Source organism: Protobothrops mucrosquamatus, unplaced genomic scaffold, assembly GCF_001527695.2.
Source record: "Protobothrops mucrosquamatus isolate PMUCROS unplaced genomic scaffold, P.Mucros_1.0 scaffold108, whole genome shotgun sequence".
NCBI lineage: Eukaryota > Metazoa > Chordata > Lepidosauria > Squamata > Viperidae > Protobothrops > Protobothrops mucrosquamatus.
This window is the reverse complement of record NW_015386480.1, coordinates 1442624-1464963: the sequence shown is the minus strand read 5'-3', so window position 1 is coordinate 1464963 and position 22340 is coordinate 1442624. Positions and strand designations below refer to the sequence as shown.

The window sequence follows — 22340 nt, the reverse complement described above, 5'->3', positions numbered from 1 at the left end:
TTAGCTGAGAGACTTTCCTCACAAGCGAGCAAGGAAAGAGAAAATCTAAGTAAGTTCCAAGGAAAACATAATCTTTTCTTTCATTTGGCATTTGTTTTTAGGAGTGTGACATTTATTCGAAATACATTTGCTTATTAACTGTTTACAATGCCAGTCACTGGTAGATTAAAAAAAAAATTCATTAGCCTCCAGCTTGAGCAAATTTGAGGACTAAAGTCCCTAAAGGTGGCACCCAGTGCGATGGCCGGACCCCTCACCTCCCTGCCCCTCTCTCGTTTCCTCCACGTCCTTCTTGAGGAAGCACAATGGGGAGTCAATTGAATGCACACAAAGGCCCCTGAACTCCCTTCCAGACCTTCTTCAAAAAGGCAGAAAGGGTGCAGGAGAGGGATGCAGCCAGCATTTGTGTGATGTTCATTAGTGTGTGTGTGCGCGCTCGCGCTCGTGTGTAGTACTAGATTATTGTTATATGCATTCTCTTTAATTGAAACATGTTTTTTAATAACACCCAGATCGGAGTTAAACGCAGGTAAGCACGGAACACGGCAGCTAACTTGAAAGCGTTTCCACGGTCTCCCTCCACCCGCCCCTCTGACCCGGAGGAAGAGCTCTTCTCCCCTGACCTTAGCCACATGCTCCAGCCAGCGCCCCAGCGCAATGAACACAAAGAGCATGGGGGGGGTGTCAAAGAAAGTCACTGGATTGGTTGTTGCCCGCTCAGCCATTGCAACCAGAAGAACGGCAAAGGAGTAGACGAAGGCGATGGTCGTGGCTAGAACAATCAGCACGTCCATATTGGCTGTTTTGTGCTTCAGTGCTTTGTAAGCTTGAATGTAGAAGTACCAGCCTCCAAAGAACTGTAAGAAGAGCAAATATCAGCAGGACATTTACACTGAAACAGAGAAATCAGGCAGCAAAAGGATCGTTCATTGCCAAATTTCAGGAGAAAATGCACAGATGCTTCTTCCCTCTTTGCGAGTCTTGAGGCTGGGCATCTCAAGAAGATACATCCAGCCTGCCCCAGGCATGACGGACAGGCGGCAGATTCCCAAGAGGCAGATGACAGAGCAAGCAGGGAGATCCAGGGGAAGCTCTTCTTGTGAGGCTGCTCTGCCTCACTGGCAAAATTGAACAGGGCCACTGTTATTTCCCATCTTCTCCTTGCTTCTTCTATCCTTTCCTTTACCCTCCACCCCCCACCAAATGTTTGGTTTAGGAAGAAAATTCAGAATAATTGTGAAATGTATTTTGTTTAGTAGTTCTAGGGGTTTTTCACCAGGAAGCGAAGTCTCCCACTATATATCAAGGGAAAATGATACTGAAAAAAACAAAAACTTTGACAGAGATGCTTGAAATGCCATGATAAAAAAAATACTTTTGACTTTCTTTCAAAAGAGTAGAAAAGGAAAACTATTTTACCTCTAGGATTAGTTTTTTGGTGGGAGCAGTGAAAGAGTGTGGTCAAATGTGAACTTTAAAGGCCGACGCCTACTGGACATTTTGTACTTTCTAGTCACAATCCACATAACCAGGTGCTCCACCTAAGCTCTACAAGCACTCTTACTCTTACTCTCCAAAGAGACTAGTCAGTGTTTCAAGTTTAAGTATTGCAATTAGTCCTTAAAGGAATTTGGGCATGACATTTATGTCCTATCATCTGAATGACCAACATATCTTTCTACTTGCCTGAACAGGAACACACAATAAAAAGGAGAGCAAATTCATAACTGACAACCCGGGAAGAATTTGCTGCTCCAGAAACATTGATGGGTGATGAGCTTCTATTTCTTCTTGAGTCAGGTTAGAAGCCTGGTACATGGCCGACATGTGGCTGTCCATCACCATCATGTAAATCATGAGCCCCATTACAGGGATGCAGAAAATGAGGCTTACAAGGAAGGACCGTTTCCACCTAAATAATAAGCGGACAAGATAATATTAGAATAAACCATAACTTAAGAAGTTAGGTAAAAACTTCAAAAGACAGTATATAGTATACTGTCATGGGAAAAAATCATGTTCCAAGAAACGTGCAAAGCTATAAATAAACACAAAAAGGGACTTACTGTCTTATTTCCTGCTTGTGGTCCAAGTGGCTAGCAGATCGGTCTTTCTTTACCAATGTAGCATTAAATCCCAGATTCTAGAAAGAGACATAATGTGAAGATGCACATTTCCACACAGATCTTAGCTAAAATCAGTAAGACATATATATACTGCCAGCAAAGGGAAACTGACTCTTCGTCAGAGCTGTTTTATAAGTTTAGACATTTCCGCATATTATTTAACAACAACCATTGTCCCAAAACATGTTGCTTTAGAATGAAGGGTATACAATTAACAACGATAGAACACTAGCAGCAGCTTATAGTGTAAATAAACAGACATGAGAAATAAGAAAATATAAGGGGGGTTGGGAAAATAAGAACATAAACCAAACCGGGAGAACCTAAGTTTCTGTCCTAAGCATGTTATTATATCTACAAAGTGGGATCACAAAATTCTAACTTCAAACCAGCTTCCATATGCAGTATCTTTTTCAATGAGTTCTCCTCTACTTAGTTACAATGACTTTTATGGAAAAAATAAATCTAGTAAATAAAATGAAATACAGCAAGCTTGCAAAAAGCAAAACTGTACTGACAAAAATACTTACCTGAATAATCTGTATGATATCTCGTGGGCCAACGATCTCCGGATCATACTTGATGTGTGCTTTGTTGGTTGCAAGAGCCACCGAGCTGTACAGAACCCCTTTCGTTTTCATAAGGGTGGATTCTATTTTATGAACACACGAGGCACAAGTCATCCCTCTTACCTGTGAGAGAAAAACCTTTGTTTGCAGAATATTGTCTCTTAAGGAGTAATTTTGCCTGCCTAGTTCATAAATAATGAATCAGAGGAAACTGTGATGAAAGATGATAGAATTCCCTAAAAAAAACTAACCTAAGATTTCTCCTAGCTCATCACTACTCTTGTTCTGCTTCTGTAATTGTTCTGCTCTTCAAACTGGTAAATAGAGTCAGTTGGCTTGGTGGTTAAGGCACCAGGTGAGAAACCAGGAGACTGTGAGTTCTAGCCCAGCCTTAGCCGTGGAAGCCATTTGGGTGACCTGGGCCAGTCACACTCTCTCAGTCTAACTCACCTGTTGTGGGGACAATAGGGGGAGGAAAGTATGTTGGATATGTTCGCTGCCTTGAATTGTTTGTAAAAAATAATAAAGGCGGGAAACAAGCAAAACAAACAAACAAATCACTCCTTTTCCCCCTGCAGAATGGAAACTAGGCACAGATAAATAGTTATGATTAAGAATTTTAACCATCCACTGAAGAGTAAAACTCCAGGGGAGTTGAGAAAGTCAGCTTTTTTCTCTGCATTTCAACACCCACCCATTCTCTCAGTTAGCAGTTGTGTTTCCCAGTCTGCATACAGCCCTACCCTGCGAAGTGCACTCTTTGCCTTCCTGACCAACAGGGGAAAAACTGATGTGGACACTAAGAAAAAAGCAAATATACAGAAGCACACTTCTGTTTGAGGAAAGAAAAAAAATCTCCCACTAAGGCTAGAAACTTGGAAACAGCAACAGAAACATGCCCAAACCTTTTGGCACCCAGGCAAAAATAGATATGACAGCAAAATGAAATGGTTTTTTGTTATAATTTTGAGGGGGAAAGATCACTATATTCATTTCCACCTAAACATGTTTAGACAGGGAAAGATTTCCTAAAGAGGAACAAGAACTAAAAGTGGAGTTGGAGGGCTGGTTCTACCACTTCAATATGGTCTCACTTAGACATAACAAGCAGCAGGACTTCCACGTTTTTAAGAAGCCCTCCTATACTGCAGCTACTCAAGTGCTTCCATCCTTTTCATACGTGGTATAAAAACTGCATATGTGTTGATACTTACAACCAGCTCCAAGATGCCATCTCCTTCATCATAATCCTCCAGCACCAGAGCACCAAACCCCAGTTCTCTAATCCTCTCTGCTACAGTCGGGGGCTGGATGATGGAAGGGTCGTATCTCACTTCAGCCTTCCCAGCCATCAGGGCAACGAGCACAGAGCATATTCCTAGAAACAGGGAATAGAATAGAATAGAATGGAATGGAATAGAATAGAATAGAATAGAATAGAATAGAATAGAATAGAATAGAATAGAATAGAATTCTTTATTGGTCAAGTGTGGTTGGACACACGGAATTTGTCTCCAGTGCGTAAGTTCTCAGTTTACATATAAGCAACAGTAATAAATCATGATCATAGTCAACATAAAAATACATTCATCATAAATCATAAGATGCAACACTTAATGATAATGATAGGATACTAAATAAGCAAACAACATACATCATACTAGGATACCAAATAAAACAATATAAATCATAAGATACAAGGCACCAAGTTATAGTCATAAGAAGATAAGGAAATAGGTAATAGGAAAGATGAGGAGCTTTACTAAGTGGTTTGAATAGGAATTAGTTATTTAGCAGAGTGATGGCATGGGGAAAACACTGAAAAAATAATCAGTATGCTGTACAATCAAGTGTCCTGAGTAAACACACCACACTGCTGTTTTCGTCAGTGTAAAACTGATTTTCTTAAGACATCTCATGGCCCAGGTCCAGGGTGTGATGTGGTGCTGTTGCTCCCCAACACCTTGATTTGTGGGGTTCCTTTTACAAGTGTTTCTTTTTATTTTCCACAAATATGGAAAATGAAATTTGGAAAAACTCTAGCAGTGTAAATTCTGAACTCTCCATGACACCCTTCAGGGAAAAAAGGGTGACTTATGGTCCAAGTGAATCAGATACGATTCCTCACTCAAAGACCAAATGTTAAAAGCTGCATGGGGGGGTGGGGATGGAGGGGGGGCGTGACACTTCCTCTCCTTGCACCACATGGGCCCTTGCCTCATCCTTGGGCAGGAGCTCAAATCAGAATAGCCATCCTTCTGCCTTTACCCGAGATCTGGTCAACATCAGTCATAAATTGCTGCATCTGTGACAGCAAATGTTAATCAGCCTGAGGGAAGGGTTTCTTACCATCTTCTCTCTTCAGATTCCTCTCAATGTTTGCCACGCAGGAAGTGCAGGTCATGCCAGTGATCTGAATGTAGCATTTTGATGGTGCCTTCAGACCCGGTCTGTTGGGAACTGGCCCCAGGCTGGGATGGGCGACTGTTTTGGGCGGTTTGCTTTCTTGAATTTTAGCCAGCCTCTCCTGGGAAGGCCCAGTGATCAGCACCACGGGCTCTGGGCTTGGCGATACTGGCAGCAGAAAAGTAACATCAGAAAACGCTGTTCCGGCTCTTCAAACAACTACATTCTCCTGACAGAAGTAGATATGCTGATCTTTCTGGATGCTTAAGCTCCCTGCCTCCCCTGACTTTAGTTTTTAAGGAATTTTTCTTTGAATTAAGAAGTAAAACTAATGCAGTAGATACAGATTGCCCCTGTCCCGAGGGAGCCAGTGTTATCCAAAGACATTTCCATGGTCACGTGGCCAGCTTGACTATAACCCAGGGCACTTGGAATGCTGTTACAGTCCCACCAAAGTGGCACCTATTTATTTACTCGCATTTGCATGCTTTTGAACTGGGCAGGAGCAAGGATGGGAGCTCACTCCACAGTGCAGAGCTTGGGTCTCGAACCCGGGCTCTCGGCTTTCCAGGTGACAACCACGGTGTCTTTGACCGCTGAGCCTTCCTGCCCTTCTTAATACAGGAAAGGTAACGGTTTTCCCGTCAGTCGTGTCCGACTCTGGGGTATGGTGCCGATCTCCATTTCTTGGCCGAGGGAGCCAGCATTGTCCCAAGACAGTTTCTATGGTCATGTGGCCAGGATGGCTAGACGCCAAAGGTGCACAGAATGCCGTTACCTTCCCGTCAAAGTGGTGCCTATTAATCTACTTGCATTTGCCTGCTTTCAAACTGCTGGGCTGCCAGAAGCCGGGGCAAGTAACGGGAACTCGCCTCTTTACAGAGAGCTGAGGTCTCGACCCTGGACTGCCAGCCCTCCAGCTGACAAGCTCAGCGTCTTTAACCACTGGGTCATTGTGCCCCATCTTTATTAATAGAGTAGACAGAAATAAATAATGTGATGGATATGCTCCTACTTTCTTTCCAGAAGTGCGGCTGGGTACCTCATAAACAGGCACCCTGCAGGATTAGGAAAGAAAGCACCGGGTGACTTGAAACTGGCCAGCCTTTCATGGTTGTCATGTTGTGAAAGAGTCCTTTATATTTATCAGTTAGATGCACTGCTGCCTTTCCTCCAGAAATTCAAGGCCTCTCTCACAGCCCTCCTTTCTCCAATTTTCTCCCATAGCACCAGCCCAGTTAGGCAGGCTGGACTGAGAGAGCGCAACTAGACTAGACAGAAATCAGCCAGGAAGGTTCCTTGGCACAGGAGGAATTAAATTTGGGACTCACTAGTCTTAAGCCATGATTTTTTTATTTTTTTTGCAACACCACATTGATTTGTCTCAGGAATCTCCCCAAACTCCAAATGGGTCCCATGAGCCCAAAAGATGCACATCTCTACCCAGGGCCCCTTGCTACTGTCTTAAGTGCGGATGGTAGAATGAAAAAGCTCCAGGCAAAAGCTGCCTCGGAACGTTGGGTTTTGTCTGGGTGCAAAAGAAAACTGCAAACAGCAAGGAAACTGGACTTGCGCCTACCTTCCTTTTGTTTTCCTTGAGTTTTGTCAGAAGATACTGAAATATGGAGAATTTCTGTATTTTCCCCAAAACATCTAGTATGACCAGGGGCTCTAAGATAGCTGAAAGGAGGTTACCAATCACCATTCCCCACCTCTAATCGTAAGACACGGCACGCAGAGCACGTCATGGGGATCCAAGTCATTTTCTGGACAAAAGGACAGCACAACCAGAAGGATCCTGTGCCTGACCCTGCGCCTCTCCTATCCCGCCTCCCCCCTAAGGGCACCAAGAGTGATTTCCCTACAGAGGAACAAGATGACAAATTGGCTGCTCAAAAAAGAAAAGAAACAGCCACTTGCTACTCAGAAAGCTGTAACGTGTAATGTTGATCTTTAAATCTGTTTTAAGGAAAATGCAGGTTAAATGAATTGTGCGGAGTCAGGACAACACTATGTTGTAGGGCCTTCTCTAGCATTTCTCCTGCAAGGGGATTGTTACAAAAGTTGTGAAACAAACTACACAAACGAAACAAGGAAAAAGCAAAAAGCAAAGCAAAAGCGAACTAAGCTAAGCTAAGCTATTTACAGTAGGCACAATGGTTACCATCCTTCCTGGCCTGATCCTGCCCTTGGTTAGATGAGCTTCTGGGTGGACTGACTGACCTGAAAACCCAGGATTGGGGGGGGTGGAAGCAGCCTTCAGCACTGCCGCCCACTTAAGCCAGTCCCGTGAAGGAAACTACCATATTGTCCCCATAATGCCTCCCCTCCAAGAAATCTTTCTCCTAAAGAAATGGCTGTGGTTGTCTTCTCAAGACTACCTGGAATCTAAGGAATAACTTACCAGCTAGGGAGGCATCAAAGCCCATGTCTTCAATGGAGTTTTTTAAATCGGCTGGAGAAGTCAGTGTTGGGTCATATTCAATTGTCCCATTATGATCCCGCAACGACACACAGACTGACTTCACACCAGGTTTTTGTGAAACGAGTCCCTCAATTGACTGCACGCATGAACTGCAAGTCATTCCTTCTATACGGATGATGGTCACCAGTGTCAGGGGACGAGGCCCGATGCTGTGAAGAGCTCCTGGAAAAGAAGGCTTCAATGGAGATTTGGAGTTGTTCAGACACTCGGCATTTTCGTGTGCGTCCAAAACACAGACCTTGAAGGTCCCCGGGGAGACGGCTTCAATTGCTCTTCTGAGCGCACCGAGACTGATGAGGCTGGGGTTATACTGGACAATGGCCGACTTCTCTTGCAAAGACACCGTGATGCTGGTCACCGAAGGAAGCGCCAACAGGCTACTCTGAATGTTGAACACACACGAATTACAATGCATGCCATCCACCAGGAAGGTGATAGTCTTCACATTCAGCTTGTCTTCTGAACTGTCCTGCGGTGTCCTTTCCGAGCCTTTGCTCTGGCTATTCTTGAGCCGCTCTATGTCAACAGAACCGAAGGGGAGGGGTTTAGCCATTCTCTTTATGGAGGCGATGAACCCTGCCGCTTCTATTTGCTTCTTTATTTCTTCGGATGTAATGATGTGAGGTTGGTAGGCGACTGTGGCTTCCTGATTATCCAGGGAAACTAGAAGACAAATGAAGAAGGGTTTGCGTGATTCTCTTTTGATATTCCATAAAGTATTTTTCCATGAAAAGATTTTCTGTAGGTTAAGGGTCTAGTCAACTCGAGGAGCTGGAAATCAGGGTACTCAAAGCCTAGCCCAGAGACCGCTGTTTTCCGGGAGTGGGTGGTCCCGAGTAGAGGCGGGCCCACAAGGAGAAAAAACGTGCAGTCTGTTCCTCTCTCCCCTCCACAGCTCTCAGCCTGTCCCACCAAGCAGCCAGCCATTTGATCCTCCCACTGTTTTTCTGATCCTCCTCTGCTCCTCTCTCTTGATATCCATTACTGATATCCTTGGGCAGTGCTTCTTCACCTTGGTAACTCTTAAGACGTGGGGACTTCAATTCACAGAATTTCCCAGCCAGAATGGCTAGCTGGGGAATTCTGGAGTTGAAGTCCTCACATCTTAAAAGTTGCTAGAGTTGAGAATTAATGTCTTAGGGGCTTTTGCTACACTTGTTCATTCCCTGCCTGGAAAAAAACTCAACAGCTATTTCATTCTGAACATGATTGAAAAAGCTCGGTAACAGCTCAGGTATGGGCCACCTCAAACCAGCTGGAACAGTTTGCATGCTGATACTTCCAAGCAGTCCAGAGGTAGCTGTGAGTGTTCTGAAATGCCTTTCAAACAGGTAACTTTCAGAGTACTTGACACGGGCCATTTTGTGGTTAAGACTATTCAGTAATGGAGCATTTTGTGCAGCTTTACCTGGAAAGCATCCATTTGTTCAGCTAGAAGAGTCTGGAGGAACTTGCAGACTATAGCACTGCTGTGACAGCAAGCAACAGAAATAAATCATAGAGCAAAGAGGTGGAATTTAGCTTTTGGAGTGGAAGTGCCAGGATCCGCAGCAGTTACATCATGCTATGGAGGCTGGATGAGTCTCTGCCTACCAGAAAAACTTTTTCCAGTTTTGAAAGAACCACCATCCTCTCTGTTCTCCCTAGTCCTAGTGACTTAGTAGAATCAGGGGGTAAATTATTTCAAATCTGTTATGTTTTCAGCATAGGTTCTGTTTCTCAGTTCTGTTTTAGAATACAAAAGGTTGGATGTTACCTTTTAGAAATACTGTACTTTTTTGAATGGTGGCTTTATGAGGGACTTACAGGTAAATTTCTCCATCAACAGAACGGTCATCCATATTTTGTACCTCTTGGAAGTTAACTTGCATATTTAGGTTATACTGGAGAATTGATGAAAATGGTTTAAAAGGACGAAAGCTGTAAAAGTGCTCTATTTTTAATTACCTTTAATTCGCTTGACCCCTTGCAATTTGCCAATTTTTCCTTCAATGGTGCTAGTACAGGAATGGCAGGTCATTCCCTCTATTTTCATTCTTAGCACCACGTCATTTATTTGGTTTAAACTTACATCTTCACATGTTCCTTGACTTTTATCTTGTATTACATTATCCAAAATTAATCCTGGTACTATTTGGTTAATCTGCTTGCTATTTAGAATAGAAGAGATAAATGTTACAACTAGAGTTGTTTTGTCAGAAGAGATTTTCACATCCAGGATGCCTTTGATCTTTAGGAGGTCCATACGAATCTGTTCACAGGTTAGAGCAGCCTGGGTGGGAACGGTAAGAAAAGTGGTGTCATGCGGAACGAACTGTGGGTTAGCCTCGTCAAGAACAGCATCAAAGCCCACGTCTTCAATGGCTTCCTGGAGCGACTCTGGGATTTGCTCTTTGGGGTTGTAAATAATGGTGGCATTCTTATCATCCAGAGAAACCTTGCAGAGAAAGAGAAAAGGCAACTGAGCTAAGCAAGATTAAGATCGTCTTAAACTGGCATTAACATGTCAAGCAGCTTTGGCTTATTGCACTGACACCCTGAATGGCAATTTCACTCACCTGAGAAGGAAGTGTAAGGCAGTACCTATGAAACCATAAATTAACTCGGATTTATTGGTAAGACAAGACGACTAACTACAGGGTGAACTACAATAAAAGCAGGGAAACGATTTCAGAAATCTCTCACACAATAATACAGTATACATTTCTCACGTGAACTTTCTACAGTGCCATAAGTATACATTACAATCTATATACAGTACAGTAATGACAGATAAAGATTAGCCTAATCTCCAACTGTCATGCCCAGAAAGTTAAATAGGTGGCTGATATGGAACATGTTACATTTAATGCTACACTGACTTGTGGTGGGCTGTGTATATAGTCATAGGTTGGGATGAATAGAACAACCCCCCTACTCAATTTTTAAAAGTAGTCTGTGGCATATAACTGGTGAGTATTTAACTAGGAAAATGAGCTTTGAAATTTCACACACATTGAAAACAAGGAAAGCAAACTTTAAGGGAAGGAGTAGCAGAATCTGGGGATGGAGTTAAAGAGAAATAGCCAGGAATCTCTATGTAGCCACAAGTGGACTAAGTCCACCCCCACCCCCACCCCGGATTCTATTGACCCATATCTACTCCTAGCAGGTGCTAACTTAGCTGAGAATATCCCTGGGCATCAGTTAAATGGATTTTCACCTGCTCTTTCAGGCATGACACAAACTGCCATGTAGTTTAAAGTTAGTATGTTAATGATAAGTTTAATGTAAAGTATGTTAACATTTTAATAAAAAGTTACAAACACACCAGAAATAAAGAACTAAACACTGTCTGTCAGAAATGTACTGTACATGCAAAAATGGAAAGGTGATGGTGATCAAGCCTGCAGGAGAAACTAAAGGAGCTAACCTAAACAGCCTGACTGATTATTCTGGAATCTGGGGCAGCTGAGTGAAAGGCTCCACTCAGGTGGGAAGCTCAGGACGGGTCCCACGCCAAGTGTCCAGAGGCAAAAGAAACTGGGCCAGGGAGGTGGATAATCAAAGCCCTGCGTAGCTTCCCTTGCAGGACTCCTCCCAAAACAACCTTACTATTACCCTGCTTTTCTTCCATTAATCCGTACCAAAAGAGACTGTGACAGTTTGAGTCTTAAGCAGAGAACAACGGTTCCAACCTGTAGTCCGGAGACCACGGGTGTACCAGGAAAGTGCCGAAGGAGCTCTGGACACCAAAATCAAAATGTTTTTAAAAAGGCCTCAATCTTCTGCCAAATCCCAGAACACATTGGCAAACTCTCGCATCTTGCAACATTTGATAATTTCAGGATATTGCAGCTATTTTGGAAACTTAAATGAATGTTATTTTATGTGCCATAGGTACTGTAAGGGAATAACACATGCCAAGGCACACATGCAAGCTCTAGGCTAGGTTCCACGAGGGAAGTACAATGGGATACAGGCTTTCCCAATCGAAGTTTAGACTCTGCTGGATTGCTGGGTTATAAATCCCAGCAGACCAAAAATTTCCATTTAGCATCCCGAGGTCCCTTCCGCACCAGTGACTTCTCCATCCAAACCTGAGTTCTGCAGGGAACCAGCAGTAGAAGAAGGCTCTCCCTCTTCCTCCTCTGCTGGGTGGAGTGCCTGGCTGTGATTAAAACAGATAGGCTGTTCCTGAGAGCTTCTTCTAGTGGAACAAGCACCTCTACTCATCTTAGCCTCTTCACTGCTGTAAAACATGCAGCATCGGTAAGTAGGGGCACGGGCCCTGATTCTTTGGCAAAAGTCGGGATTCCGCTGAGATACAAAGATTGCAACAAGTAGGAGGAACTTTTTCTCTGAGCTTTTAGCCCTCACAGATTTACTACCATCAGAAACTTTCTTATAATATCTAAAATCTGTTTTGTTTTTCAGCAGACTGTCAACATATCCTGCTGCTTCAATTTCTAAAAGGGCAAATGGACATTACCGGGAAGCCCATTGAATTAACAGCAAATTTTCCATTTGCCATAGGCAAAACACAGCCTAGAAGCCCCCATGTAATCTAATTACACAAATGTAATCATTTTAAAACATTGTAGTTTCTTTCTTCTGCCTTTAGCTATAGTACCATGGATTGATTTACTGCCAATTATATGGAAGATAACCAAATTCAGGCTCTCTGAATTGCACCGTCCCCCCCTCTTAGGAATACTGAATCTAAAGTGGAAACCTGTCAAGATTATTCTGCTAAGCTGCATGCAAAGCAGACCTCCACTGCTGCATCCCATCCAGCCTCCAGTCTGTAATAAAAACAAAATTACTTACTTCAATGACATGAACTCCATTTAGTTTCCCAACATGTTGCTCGATTGTCTGCACGCAAGAACTGCATGTCATTCCCTCCACATGAACAACAATTGACCTGGCCCCTGAGGATGGATCCATTCTTTTATCTTTTTGCCTGCCTGAAAATTAGAAAGAAAAAGATAATGGCACAAATCAAACAAAGACACAAATCAGATCTATTTACACTGAAATGACAGAACATCTACTACAAAAAAAACCAGGAACAATGGAGACCAGATATTAGGTCAGACATCAATTCTTTGCCTAGCTTGATTCACGGGGATGTTGGAAAAGAGAAAGAAAAGGGGGTGTTCATTGCCTTGAGCTGCTTGGAGCACAGAAAGAGGCAGAACAGAAGTGAAATGAATATATAAATAAGCAAAGCAAAGGGTGTGGCAAGGGGAGTGTAAATTACACCATCTATTTCCAAAAGTAAGGCATTACAAACGCTAATAGCTGGGGTTGCTCAAAAGAAGCAAGAAGAATAAGATGCAAGGCTGACAAGTTTATTCTCACTGGTATGTGGAAAACCCTTAGAGGAGTGACCCAAATAACAAATGTGGAATATGCAATTACTCTATGTGACTAAACCCTTGTTTACATTAATTCTCAAAGTGACAGTACTCGATCATCCAGAATGTGTAAAGATTTTTATCCACCTTTTGCTTAGCACACTTCCTGTGATCTGCAGAACTGAAGCCAGACCTACTCCATGCTTATTGTTCAAGCAAATAATTGGGGATTCTAGATAGCATAGTGTGTGCTTGAGGTGCATACCTGTCTAGGTGTGTTTGCGTATAATTCACTGCAAACCACCTTAGGAACCATCACAGTGGAAGTCACTGCCAGGATCTCCATCGTTGGCCTGGCGCCTTGCTGGTGTCCTGCCATCAAAGGGGAAGGGAGGGGGGAGGCATATGGGGCAATCCACACCATTTTATCTAATGGTGGGAAATGGGGAGGGGGAGCTGACATATGAAGAACACCACAGCTGTTCCTACCGGTTACGCTGGGCATCTTCAAGGCCGCTTGCCCTGGTGTGAAATTCCAGCAACCTAAACAACCCAGAGTTTCCCACAACATCTCGGTGATCCCGGATTGGGTGGCAACAGACTGGACATTGGGGGGTGGGATGGGTAATGTTGGGTTTGGCTCTTTGTACTGGTGAGCAGTACATGCCTTAAAATTGTCAAGGTTGAGAAACACTGATCTAAACAATTGTGTGTCTTTCAATGTTAATTTTTCTTAGTTAAGCACAAATATCTCTAAGACAAAGTTTCTTAAGTGTTTCCCCTTCACCTGCTGTTTATAGTTTACTGAATATGAAAGCATCTGTTATTGCATAACAATGACTCCAAAAGTTTTAAGCGCATTTTAAAAGCAATTACAAATTTAGAATTTTAGCTAGACAATTAAGTAGCAGGTGCAAATGAAGTTTAACAAAGGAAGTTTCCATATAAATAAACCTAACTGGGGAAAAAGTCCAACTAAACTGCACCATGGCTGGATTTTTTTTTGCGCACACTATATTCAAAACAATGAGAGTGACGTGTTAGGGCTAACCTGTTGGACTAGCACTGATCAGAACCCTCTTTTGGCCCAGCCAGTAAGGATTCTTGTTAGGAGGAAAAGAAGCAGAGGGTGGGCTGCATGTGGTATCTGAAATGAAATATTTAGATACAAATCTAATATAGGTAGTTCTGACTTAAACGAAACTAACTGGAACAGGAATTTCTGTCCTTAAGTGATGTAGTCATCAAGCCCGATCCCCTATGACCGGGACCCTTAGCGATAGCAGTCATTAAGCCAAGGCCTCCCCTGACCTCCGACTTCCTCGCTGATGGTTTGTGGGATGCTGGCAGGGAAGACTGTAAATCATGATCCTGTGGCAGTTGGAGATATGGTCTGCTTGCCATGGGATCCTGAACACAGCGGTGCTGCTGGGAGAGCTGGAACTGCCTCTCATTAAGCATTATCACAGGTTTGGCCCCAAAAAGTGACATTGCATGAGGAGCCCCTGCAAATAAACTCCTTTCATGAGGTGACTAGACGAAGCATAATTTGGATGGGCCCCACTGCCTATCAGAAGGGAGGCTGCATAGTCGACTTAGACCAGGGGTAGGCAACCTGGGCTCTTTTATGACTCGTAGACTTCAACTCCCAGAATTCCTGAGCCAGCCATGCTGAGGGAAAAGGGAGAGGTTTCCAAGCTGAGCCAGGCTGGCTCAGGAATTCTGGGAGTTGAAGTCCATGAGTCATAAAAGAGCCAAGGTTGCCTACCCCTTAGACAACCATTCGTTTAGTGATTGTCGAAGTTACAATGGCGCTGAAAAAAGTGACTGATACAATCATTGCAGCATCCCGGTGCTCATATGATCAAAATCTGGAGATGCATTCATGACAGTCGCCATGTCCCAGGGTTGCGTGATCCCCTTTTGCTACCTTCTGACAAGCAAAGTCAATGGGGAAGGCTGATTCACTTAACAACCGTGTTGCTAACTTAGCAACTGCAGCGACCCACTTAACAACTATGGCAAGAAAGGTCGTAAGATAGGGCAAAACTCACTTAACAACTGTCTCGCTTGGCACTGGAAATTTGGGGCTCAATTGCAGTCATAAATCGAGAACTACCTGTATGATTTCTCCAACTGACAAAGCAGCACCAGATCTTTTGTCTTCAGCTCCATTCAAGAGAAACTCTTGGCAGCTTTAATATGTGTAGACGTCATTCCCCATCCCGCTTGCCTTAAGATGCCTGGGCTCTGACTCCCAGAATTCCCTAGCTAAAGACAGCACACCTTAAAGCTGCCAAGGTTCAGAAACATTGCTCTACACAGAGCCAGGTTCCTTTTAAAAAAGTTCAAAAGGACTGGGTAGCTGATAAAAACAAAGGCAGGCTAGAGATAAAATTATAAGAATTGTTTGAGTATTTCCATGACTTGAGTAATGTTAGGTGCAACGTAATCATACATAATTCACTGAACTTAACCAGGGACCGTGCATATATTTTCAGAACTCTCTGGAGAAAAGTGATCACAATTTTCACAAGAGTCAAATCTAACCGAGCCCTTTAAATAACACAGGGAGTAAATCAGAATTTCTTCAATTTAGACCTGCTCAAATAATATTCCAGCAAAGACCCTCTGCTTTACTTCCTGTTTTGCTATCATCTTAGAATCATATTCAACTTACTTTAAAGAAGACCTCATCTAGATAAAAAAGGGATTAAATGTTATAGTGCAATAACCAGAACCCACAAAACTCAACAAAAATTAAACATTATCTCAGTTTCACCCCATGTACATCTGTATGTATATGTATGTGTGTGTGTGTGTGTGTGTGTATAATTATATTGCATATAATATTTTCAGGTTTCAAGGAGTATAGCAAGAATATACGTAAGGTTATAAAACCCTAAGTTTCTAGATCACTTGGTTAACCCAATGTGCTGTTAATGATGCTAACAGTAATAATTAGATTGATAAGAAAGAACTGTTTTTGTTGGATTTTTAATACAAGTAGTCCTTGTCTTATGACTGTTCATTCAGCAACTGTTTGAAATTACAAGAGTGCCGAACAAAAGGAGTTAGGACCCCTGCCTGAAGTTGCAGTGGCCCCACGGCAGACAGGTAGGCAACTGGCCTCCCCCACCAGGGTACTCCATGTTCCTCCTTAAAAATCCACACGATCACTTAACAATCGCAACTGGGAGAGCCAGGATCGCAGTCACTGAGCAAAGCAGTCACATGTACTCTTGCTTAACAATCACTTTGCTCAACAACCAAAATTCCAGTCCCAATTTGGTTGTAAGTTAGTGATAATCTAGATGTAATTACTTTAAATTAAGCAGAACCCTTTCAGGGCAAGCAACTGTTTTACACGGGGAAAACCCCTGGAGAACCCTTGGATTGTCAGTAGGGATATGATTAGCTTAAAAAGGCAAAATATCTGATTTCCTACATTCTATCATCTTTTCTTGCACAGCAGATAAATGCCTGCAGAAACCTACAAGTAGGACACTGACCCATTTAATATACTTATAAATTGATTGTGCAAATTTATATTACGTTTCAAAAGTTAGAAAGAATAAAGAGGAAAACAAACGTGTTTATCCAGAGGAAACAAACCCAACATGCTAGAAAACCAGCAGAAATTTAGCAACTGGAGTTTGCTGTGAGGCATCCCAAAATGATGATTAAGACATAGGGTTTTCGTTTTTATCACTTTATTTACTGTTTTATGATTTTTTTTATAGTTATTAGTTTTATTGTTGTTATATACTGCCCAGAGTTGCTTAAATGAGTGGCCATGTAAATCTTTTAAATAAATAAAAATAATAAAATAAATACTGTTTTTCCCTGAAAATAAGACCAGGTCTTATTTTTTTTTGCCTCCAAAAGAGGCACCAGGTCTTATTTTCAGGTGGTGTCTTTTAGACTCACCCGCCCAGCCGGTCCATTTTCCTGGGGCCCGAAGGAGCCGCTTCATTCTGCTGCAGCTGCATTCCGGCCGGCATTTGGCGGTCGGGCCTTTCCAGAAGGCGGCTGCAGCCGAGTAGTTCTTGCAGAACTGAACCATGGGCTGAATCCATAGCTCGACTCTCCGCTGCAGTGGCCTTCCGGAAAGGTCCGACTGCAAAATGCAGGATTGGGGACCCCGCAGAAGTGGGCCGGCGAGGGAGGCCTGGCTGCAAGGGAAGTGGGTGTGGGACGCGTGGGGCCGCTCCACCTCTCACCCTGGCTTGATTTTTAGCTGTGTGCCTCGCCCCAAAACTAGGGCTTATTTTGGGGGTAGGGCTTTTATTAGGCCCACCCCCCAAAATCAAGCTAGGTCTTATTTTCTGGGTAGGCCTTACTTTTGGGAAAACACGGTAGGACCCCTAATCCCAGGGCTGGGAATACAGCCAGGTTTCACGCCTGATATCAGGTGAAAGTCATCCAGACCTCTGGGGACCTGCGGCACCAAAGGACAAGTCTGGAGAAAGAAGACTTCTTAGGTCCCAAAAGGTGAGGTCCTTGGAAGGCCCTGGAGCGTGCCGCTTCTACCCGATTCTACTGGGCAGACAGAAACCATGTGAGAAAAATGATCCCTTGGATAAGCAGCTCTTGTGCTGCTTCATAGGTGGTAACCAACAGCTTGAATTGCACCCAGAAGCCAACTGGTAACCAAAGCAGCTGGCAGAGCAGTGGTGACAGACGAGGGTATTGTGGTGCTCCCGTCACCCCCCCAGGCCATTGGGCATGAGTAATTTTTTTCAATGACTTCCCAATCTAGGAGTGGGCACAACCGTATTGTGCAAAAGCCCTCCTGACATCAGCCCTTGGCTGCGTGTTTGGTATTGTTGCACAAACAGAATTAGACAAAATAGTTTTTCAGAGCAAGAGAATGAGTTTTTGTAGCTTCACAAGTGTGGCAACTTTTATTTTTTTATACAAGCCAGATATGAGCCACATGGACACCTGTTAATATAAAGTTCAACGTTACATCCCCAAAACATTTGTGGTTATAGCAAGAAAGATGTGCAGGTAGAAGCAAGGAGGAGAAACCATTAGAGAACACAGGGTTGAGCTACACTTTGTAAGATTTTGGGTGAACAAGAGGAATCCCAAGGGGGAAAAATGCTAATTTCTTTACAAATGGGGTCAGCAGTATTTTTGCCATGGGCACCTGCAAGGACAGATGGAAGATGAAGTCCCTCCCCAGACATTTGTCTCTGCTAATATGGAGGAGAAGAACAAATATTAACAAAAGTCAATGATCTATTATGCCCAACATTCAATATTCCTTAAGGGGTTCCCAAAATTAATATGTCAAAATCATGTTTGCTACCATGTATGAATACAAAAGTACATATAGAAAAACAAAATCCAGGAAAAAAAAGAAGTGAGAGACTTATCTCCTTACTAGCCATGAATATGATGGAAACTCCCACTCCCAATCTTGGATTAGAAAAACATGGAAAATGTGTTTGTGGGGGGGATTAGTGCTTTGATTTAGGAGATAGCTAATGCTGCCTTACCTGAGGGCACGAGGCCATTGTCCTTGAATGCACTCTCCTTTGTTGAAGGCATCTCTTGAAATGTGACTGCCTTGGGTGTCCTCCTGGATTAACAGCTCCTTCTATGCCCAGTTTACGGCAGCTCTTTTATTTCTCATAGGTCTATGCCAGTAATGGCGAACCTTTTAGAGACCGAGTGCCCAAACTGCAACCCAAAACCCACTTATGTATCATTGGGTGCTGGGTGAGCATGGTCCATTGGGTGGGTGTGGCCCATTGGGTGGGCATGGCTGCGGTGGTAACAGCAGACTGGGTGGGACTAAAAAGTTCAATCAATCAATTCCAACTTTGCGAGATCCTTTTTTTCCCTGCGAGAAGTTGAAACTGATTGATTGATTGATTGAACCTTTTTTTTTTTGCACATGGCAGTGGAGACCTAAAGTGAAAAGGTTGTATAAAACCCAGCTGCAGGCCTAGGACTGGGGCTACGGCGAACGTGCCCACAGAGAGGGCTCTGCGTGCCACCTGTGGCATGCGTGCCATAGGTTCGCCACCACAAGTCTATAGCAGATGCAATCTCAAGACTCTTGGCAGCTAACAAAGTATAAAAAGACAATAAAAATAGATAAAATGCAACTCAGGTGCTAGGTGTGGCCCCAAATGGACTAAGAAGCCCCAAGGACAGGGACTGACTCACATCCACATCACCACAAGCTTGGACACCTGGAACACTCTGCCTTTGAAGCTGCCTTCACAGACAACCTGGAATCTGCAGGTGGTACAATGCAGCAGCCACAATGAGAGAATTATTATGCCTATTCTGTGGTCATGGCACTTGCTACCAATAGGTTTCTGAATCAGCTCCAAGGTGCTGGGCTACAATCTATTAAGCCCTGCAGAACTTGGCTTCAGGAGACCAACTCTCCTGAAGGGAATCCATCCCACTTGTTTGCAGTCCCACCCCTACAAAATTCAAGTGGATACCCTTCTCTCTATTGGTCTCCCACACTACAAAATAGCAAGAGCAATAGCACTTAGACTTATATACCACTTCACAGTGCTTGACAGCCCTCTCTAAGCGGTTTACAGTTAGCATATTGCCCCCAACAATCTAGGTCCTCATTTTACCAACCTTGGAAGGATGGAAGGCTGAATCAGCCTTGAGATGGTCAGGATCAAACTGCCAAACTGCAGGCAGCCGGCAGTCAGCGTAAGTAGGTTGCAGTACTACGTTCTAACTACTGCAATGATTATGAATGTATGTGAAAGTACTCTCTTTTCTGATTTTCAACGATTGTGACAACAAGCCTTTGAAGCCAGAATTTAACAAGGATTTTTATGGTGATAGGATTGGTGTTTTCTTTGGGGTTGCTAAAGTCTCATTATTTTGTTGCTGCTTTAGTTGCCATTTATAGCTTTTAATCCTATTACTCAAAACTGTCCAGAATCTATGGAGCTGGACAATACATAAATGTATGCAAATAATAACACTAGCAATAGCACTTAGATTTGTATACCACTTCATAGTGCTTTACAGCCCTCTCTAAGTGGTTTACAGAGTCAGCATATTGCCCAACAATCCTCATTTTATCGACTTCGGAAGGCGGAGTCAAACTTGAGCTGGTTAGGCTCAATTAATATAAGCAATTAGTAATGTAAGTATATATATAAGGATTTTCTCATCAAACACATAACATCTATAGCAAGTGTAAAGGACATAAATAATGCCATTATCAATTAATGTACAGCTTGTTTTGTTACAAATAGATTGAACATATATATTCAATCTATTTTGCTGACTTTGCTCGCACAAGCACGAAGCCGAAGACCCCAGCCTGAAGATAACGAGTGGGACCTCGTCGAAACGTCGCCAAGATACTCTCAATCTTACACAGGAATACGCCAAGACCTGCACATACTTACATACATACATATACATATATTTCAAAATTTGGATTGCTAACAAGAATTTCTAGCAAGGTAGGATGTGTGGCTAACGTAGGAACACAAGAGGAGGGGAGGAAAGTGAGCAACAAGGTGTACGAAGGTAAGAGCAGCGAGGATAAACTGGCTAATGACACGGAGACTGCGACCGGAGCATTGATTGGCCGACTGAGCCCCATGACGGCATCCATGGGTCGGGTGCAAAAACAGCTTGATCATGTATAAATAAGCACTCCCACTGACCTAGATTGATCCCTGATAATGCTGGCAGTGGCCAGCGAAAGCTAGGATTTTAACTTATTAAAACTTTTATAGTTTTTAAATTTTCCTGGTGTTCACGTTTCTTGTTCCTCGTCATGAGCATACCCAGGAATCACTCTTCTATCTTCAGTACTGTTTTTAAGATATATATATCTTAAATATATACATTATACACACACACACACACATATATGAAAGAAAGTTTCTTTCAACATATAAAAAACAAGAAAAAAGGAAACAGTCCACTAAAGAGAGAAGATGGCAAGGAAGTAACAGACAGTAGAGAGAAAACAGCTGCTTAACTCATTCTCTTCATAGCCCAATCTATCAAAAACATAACTGTAGAAGACAGACTAGAGAAATAAAAATTAAAAGAAAAAAGAAAATGACTAGAAAACACCTGTTTGATCTTGATGAATACAAATCCCGACCTGATGGATTACCTCCCAGAGTTCTAAAGGAGCTGGCAGATGTCATCTCAGAACCACTGTACCATATCTTTCAAAAATCATGGAGCTCCCAGGGAACCACCGGAGGATTGGAAAAGAGCTTCAAAAAAGGGGGGGAAAACAGACCCAGGAAACTATAGATCAATCAGCTTAACATCAATACCTGAGAAGATACTGGAAAAAATAATCAAAAAATAGATCTGTGAACAACTAGAAACAAAGTTATAACTAGAAGCCAGCATGGGTTTGTTAAAAACACATCATGCCAAACCAATCTTATTTCATTCTTTGACAAAGTGACTAAATTAGTAGACCAGCGAAATTTGGTGGACATAGAATACTTAGGCTTTAGCAAGGCATTCAACAAAGTAGAAACCTACTTCTTAGTAAACTAGACAAATGTGAGACAGACAGCATCACCACTAGAACCATACTGACGAGTAGTCCTTAATGGTACTACATCTACATGGAGGGAAGTAAGCAATGGGGTACCACATGGTTCTGTTTTAGGCCCAGTACTCTTCAATATCTTCATAAATGACTTAGATGAGGGAACAGAAGGGGAACTCATCAAATTTGCAGATGACACTAAACTGGCAAAAATAGCCAACACCCCAGAAGAACTCAGGGTGAGCTGGTGGGCAATCATGGGTATGAGTGCCAGCCTGCTGTTGGTGCAGCCCAGTTCCCCTCCCCCCTCAAGCCGGGCCACCAAGCTGCAAAGGTTGGGGATTGCTGGACAAAAGACCTCCCAGGTCCCTTCCAGCTCTGTTCTGATTGATTGGTTGAGACACGAGTCTGCAGCTGAAACAGGCTGTATTCCTCCTTGCAATACTGCATACATGAAAACTGCATAAAACCTTCAAAAGTAGCAGCTTTCAAGGATTCTGAATTCCAAATCTGCATTTGCATTCCAACTTTTTGCTAAGGTTTTGTAAAAATGCATTACATTACAAATCCTACTGCTTGTTTATGATTCACACAAGAAATACTCTACAAAAACAGGTGCACATAGGAAAACATAGGTAAGTCTTATTTCCAGCAAAACCAACATCTGATTGCCTTTCCCCATAAATTTATTTATTTAATCCCATTTATACCCCGCCCTTCTCCCGAGGGACTCAGGGCGGCTTACAGGTAAATAAAAACAGTACAATACAATAGATATCTCTAAAAGCCAAATTAAAATATATATTAAATAACCTGTATTAAGTTTAATATTATAAAATCCCTTTAAAATCCCTATAAAATCCCCCCCTAGGCCAATCCCGC

The 22340-nt window shown here is 42.9% G+C and overlaps 1 protein-coding gene across 1 annotated transcript in view; it reads right to left on the bottom strand.

Moving 5' to 3' along the window:
* Window positions 1-22340, bottom strand: part of ATP7A (ATPase copper transporting alpha) — a gene marked incomplete in the record, with an annotated part of 42153 nt that overhangs the window by 15421 nt on the left and 4392 nt on the right. The window contains 9 exon segments of the mRNA XM_029283480.1: window positions 624-857; window positions 1687-1912; window positions 2067-2143; window positions 2657-2818; window positions 3910-4073; window positions 5045-5259; window positions 7502-8249; window positions 9534-10023; window positions 12396-12535. Of these exon segments, the coding sequence (XP_029139313.1) occupies window positions 624-857; window positions 1687-1912; window positions 2067-2143; window positions 2657-2818; window positions 3910-4073; window positions 5045-5259; window positions 7502-8249; window positions 9534-10023; window positions 12396-12515 (2436 nt within the window).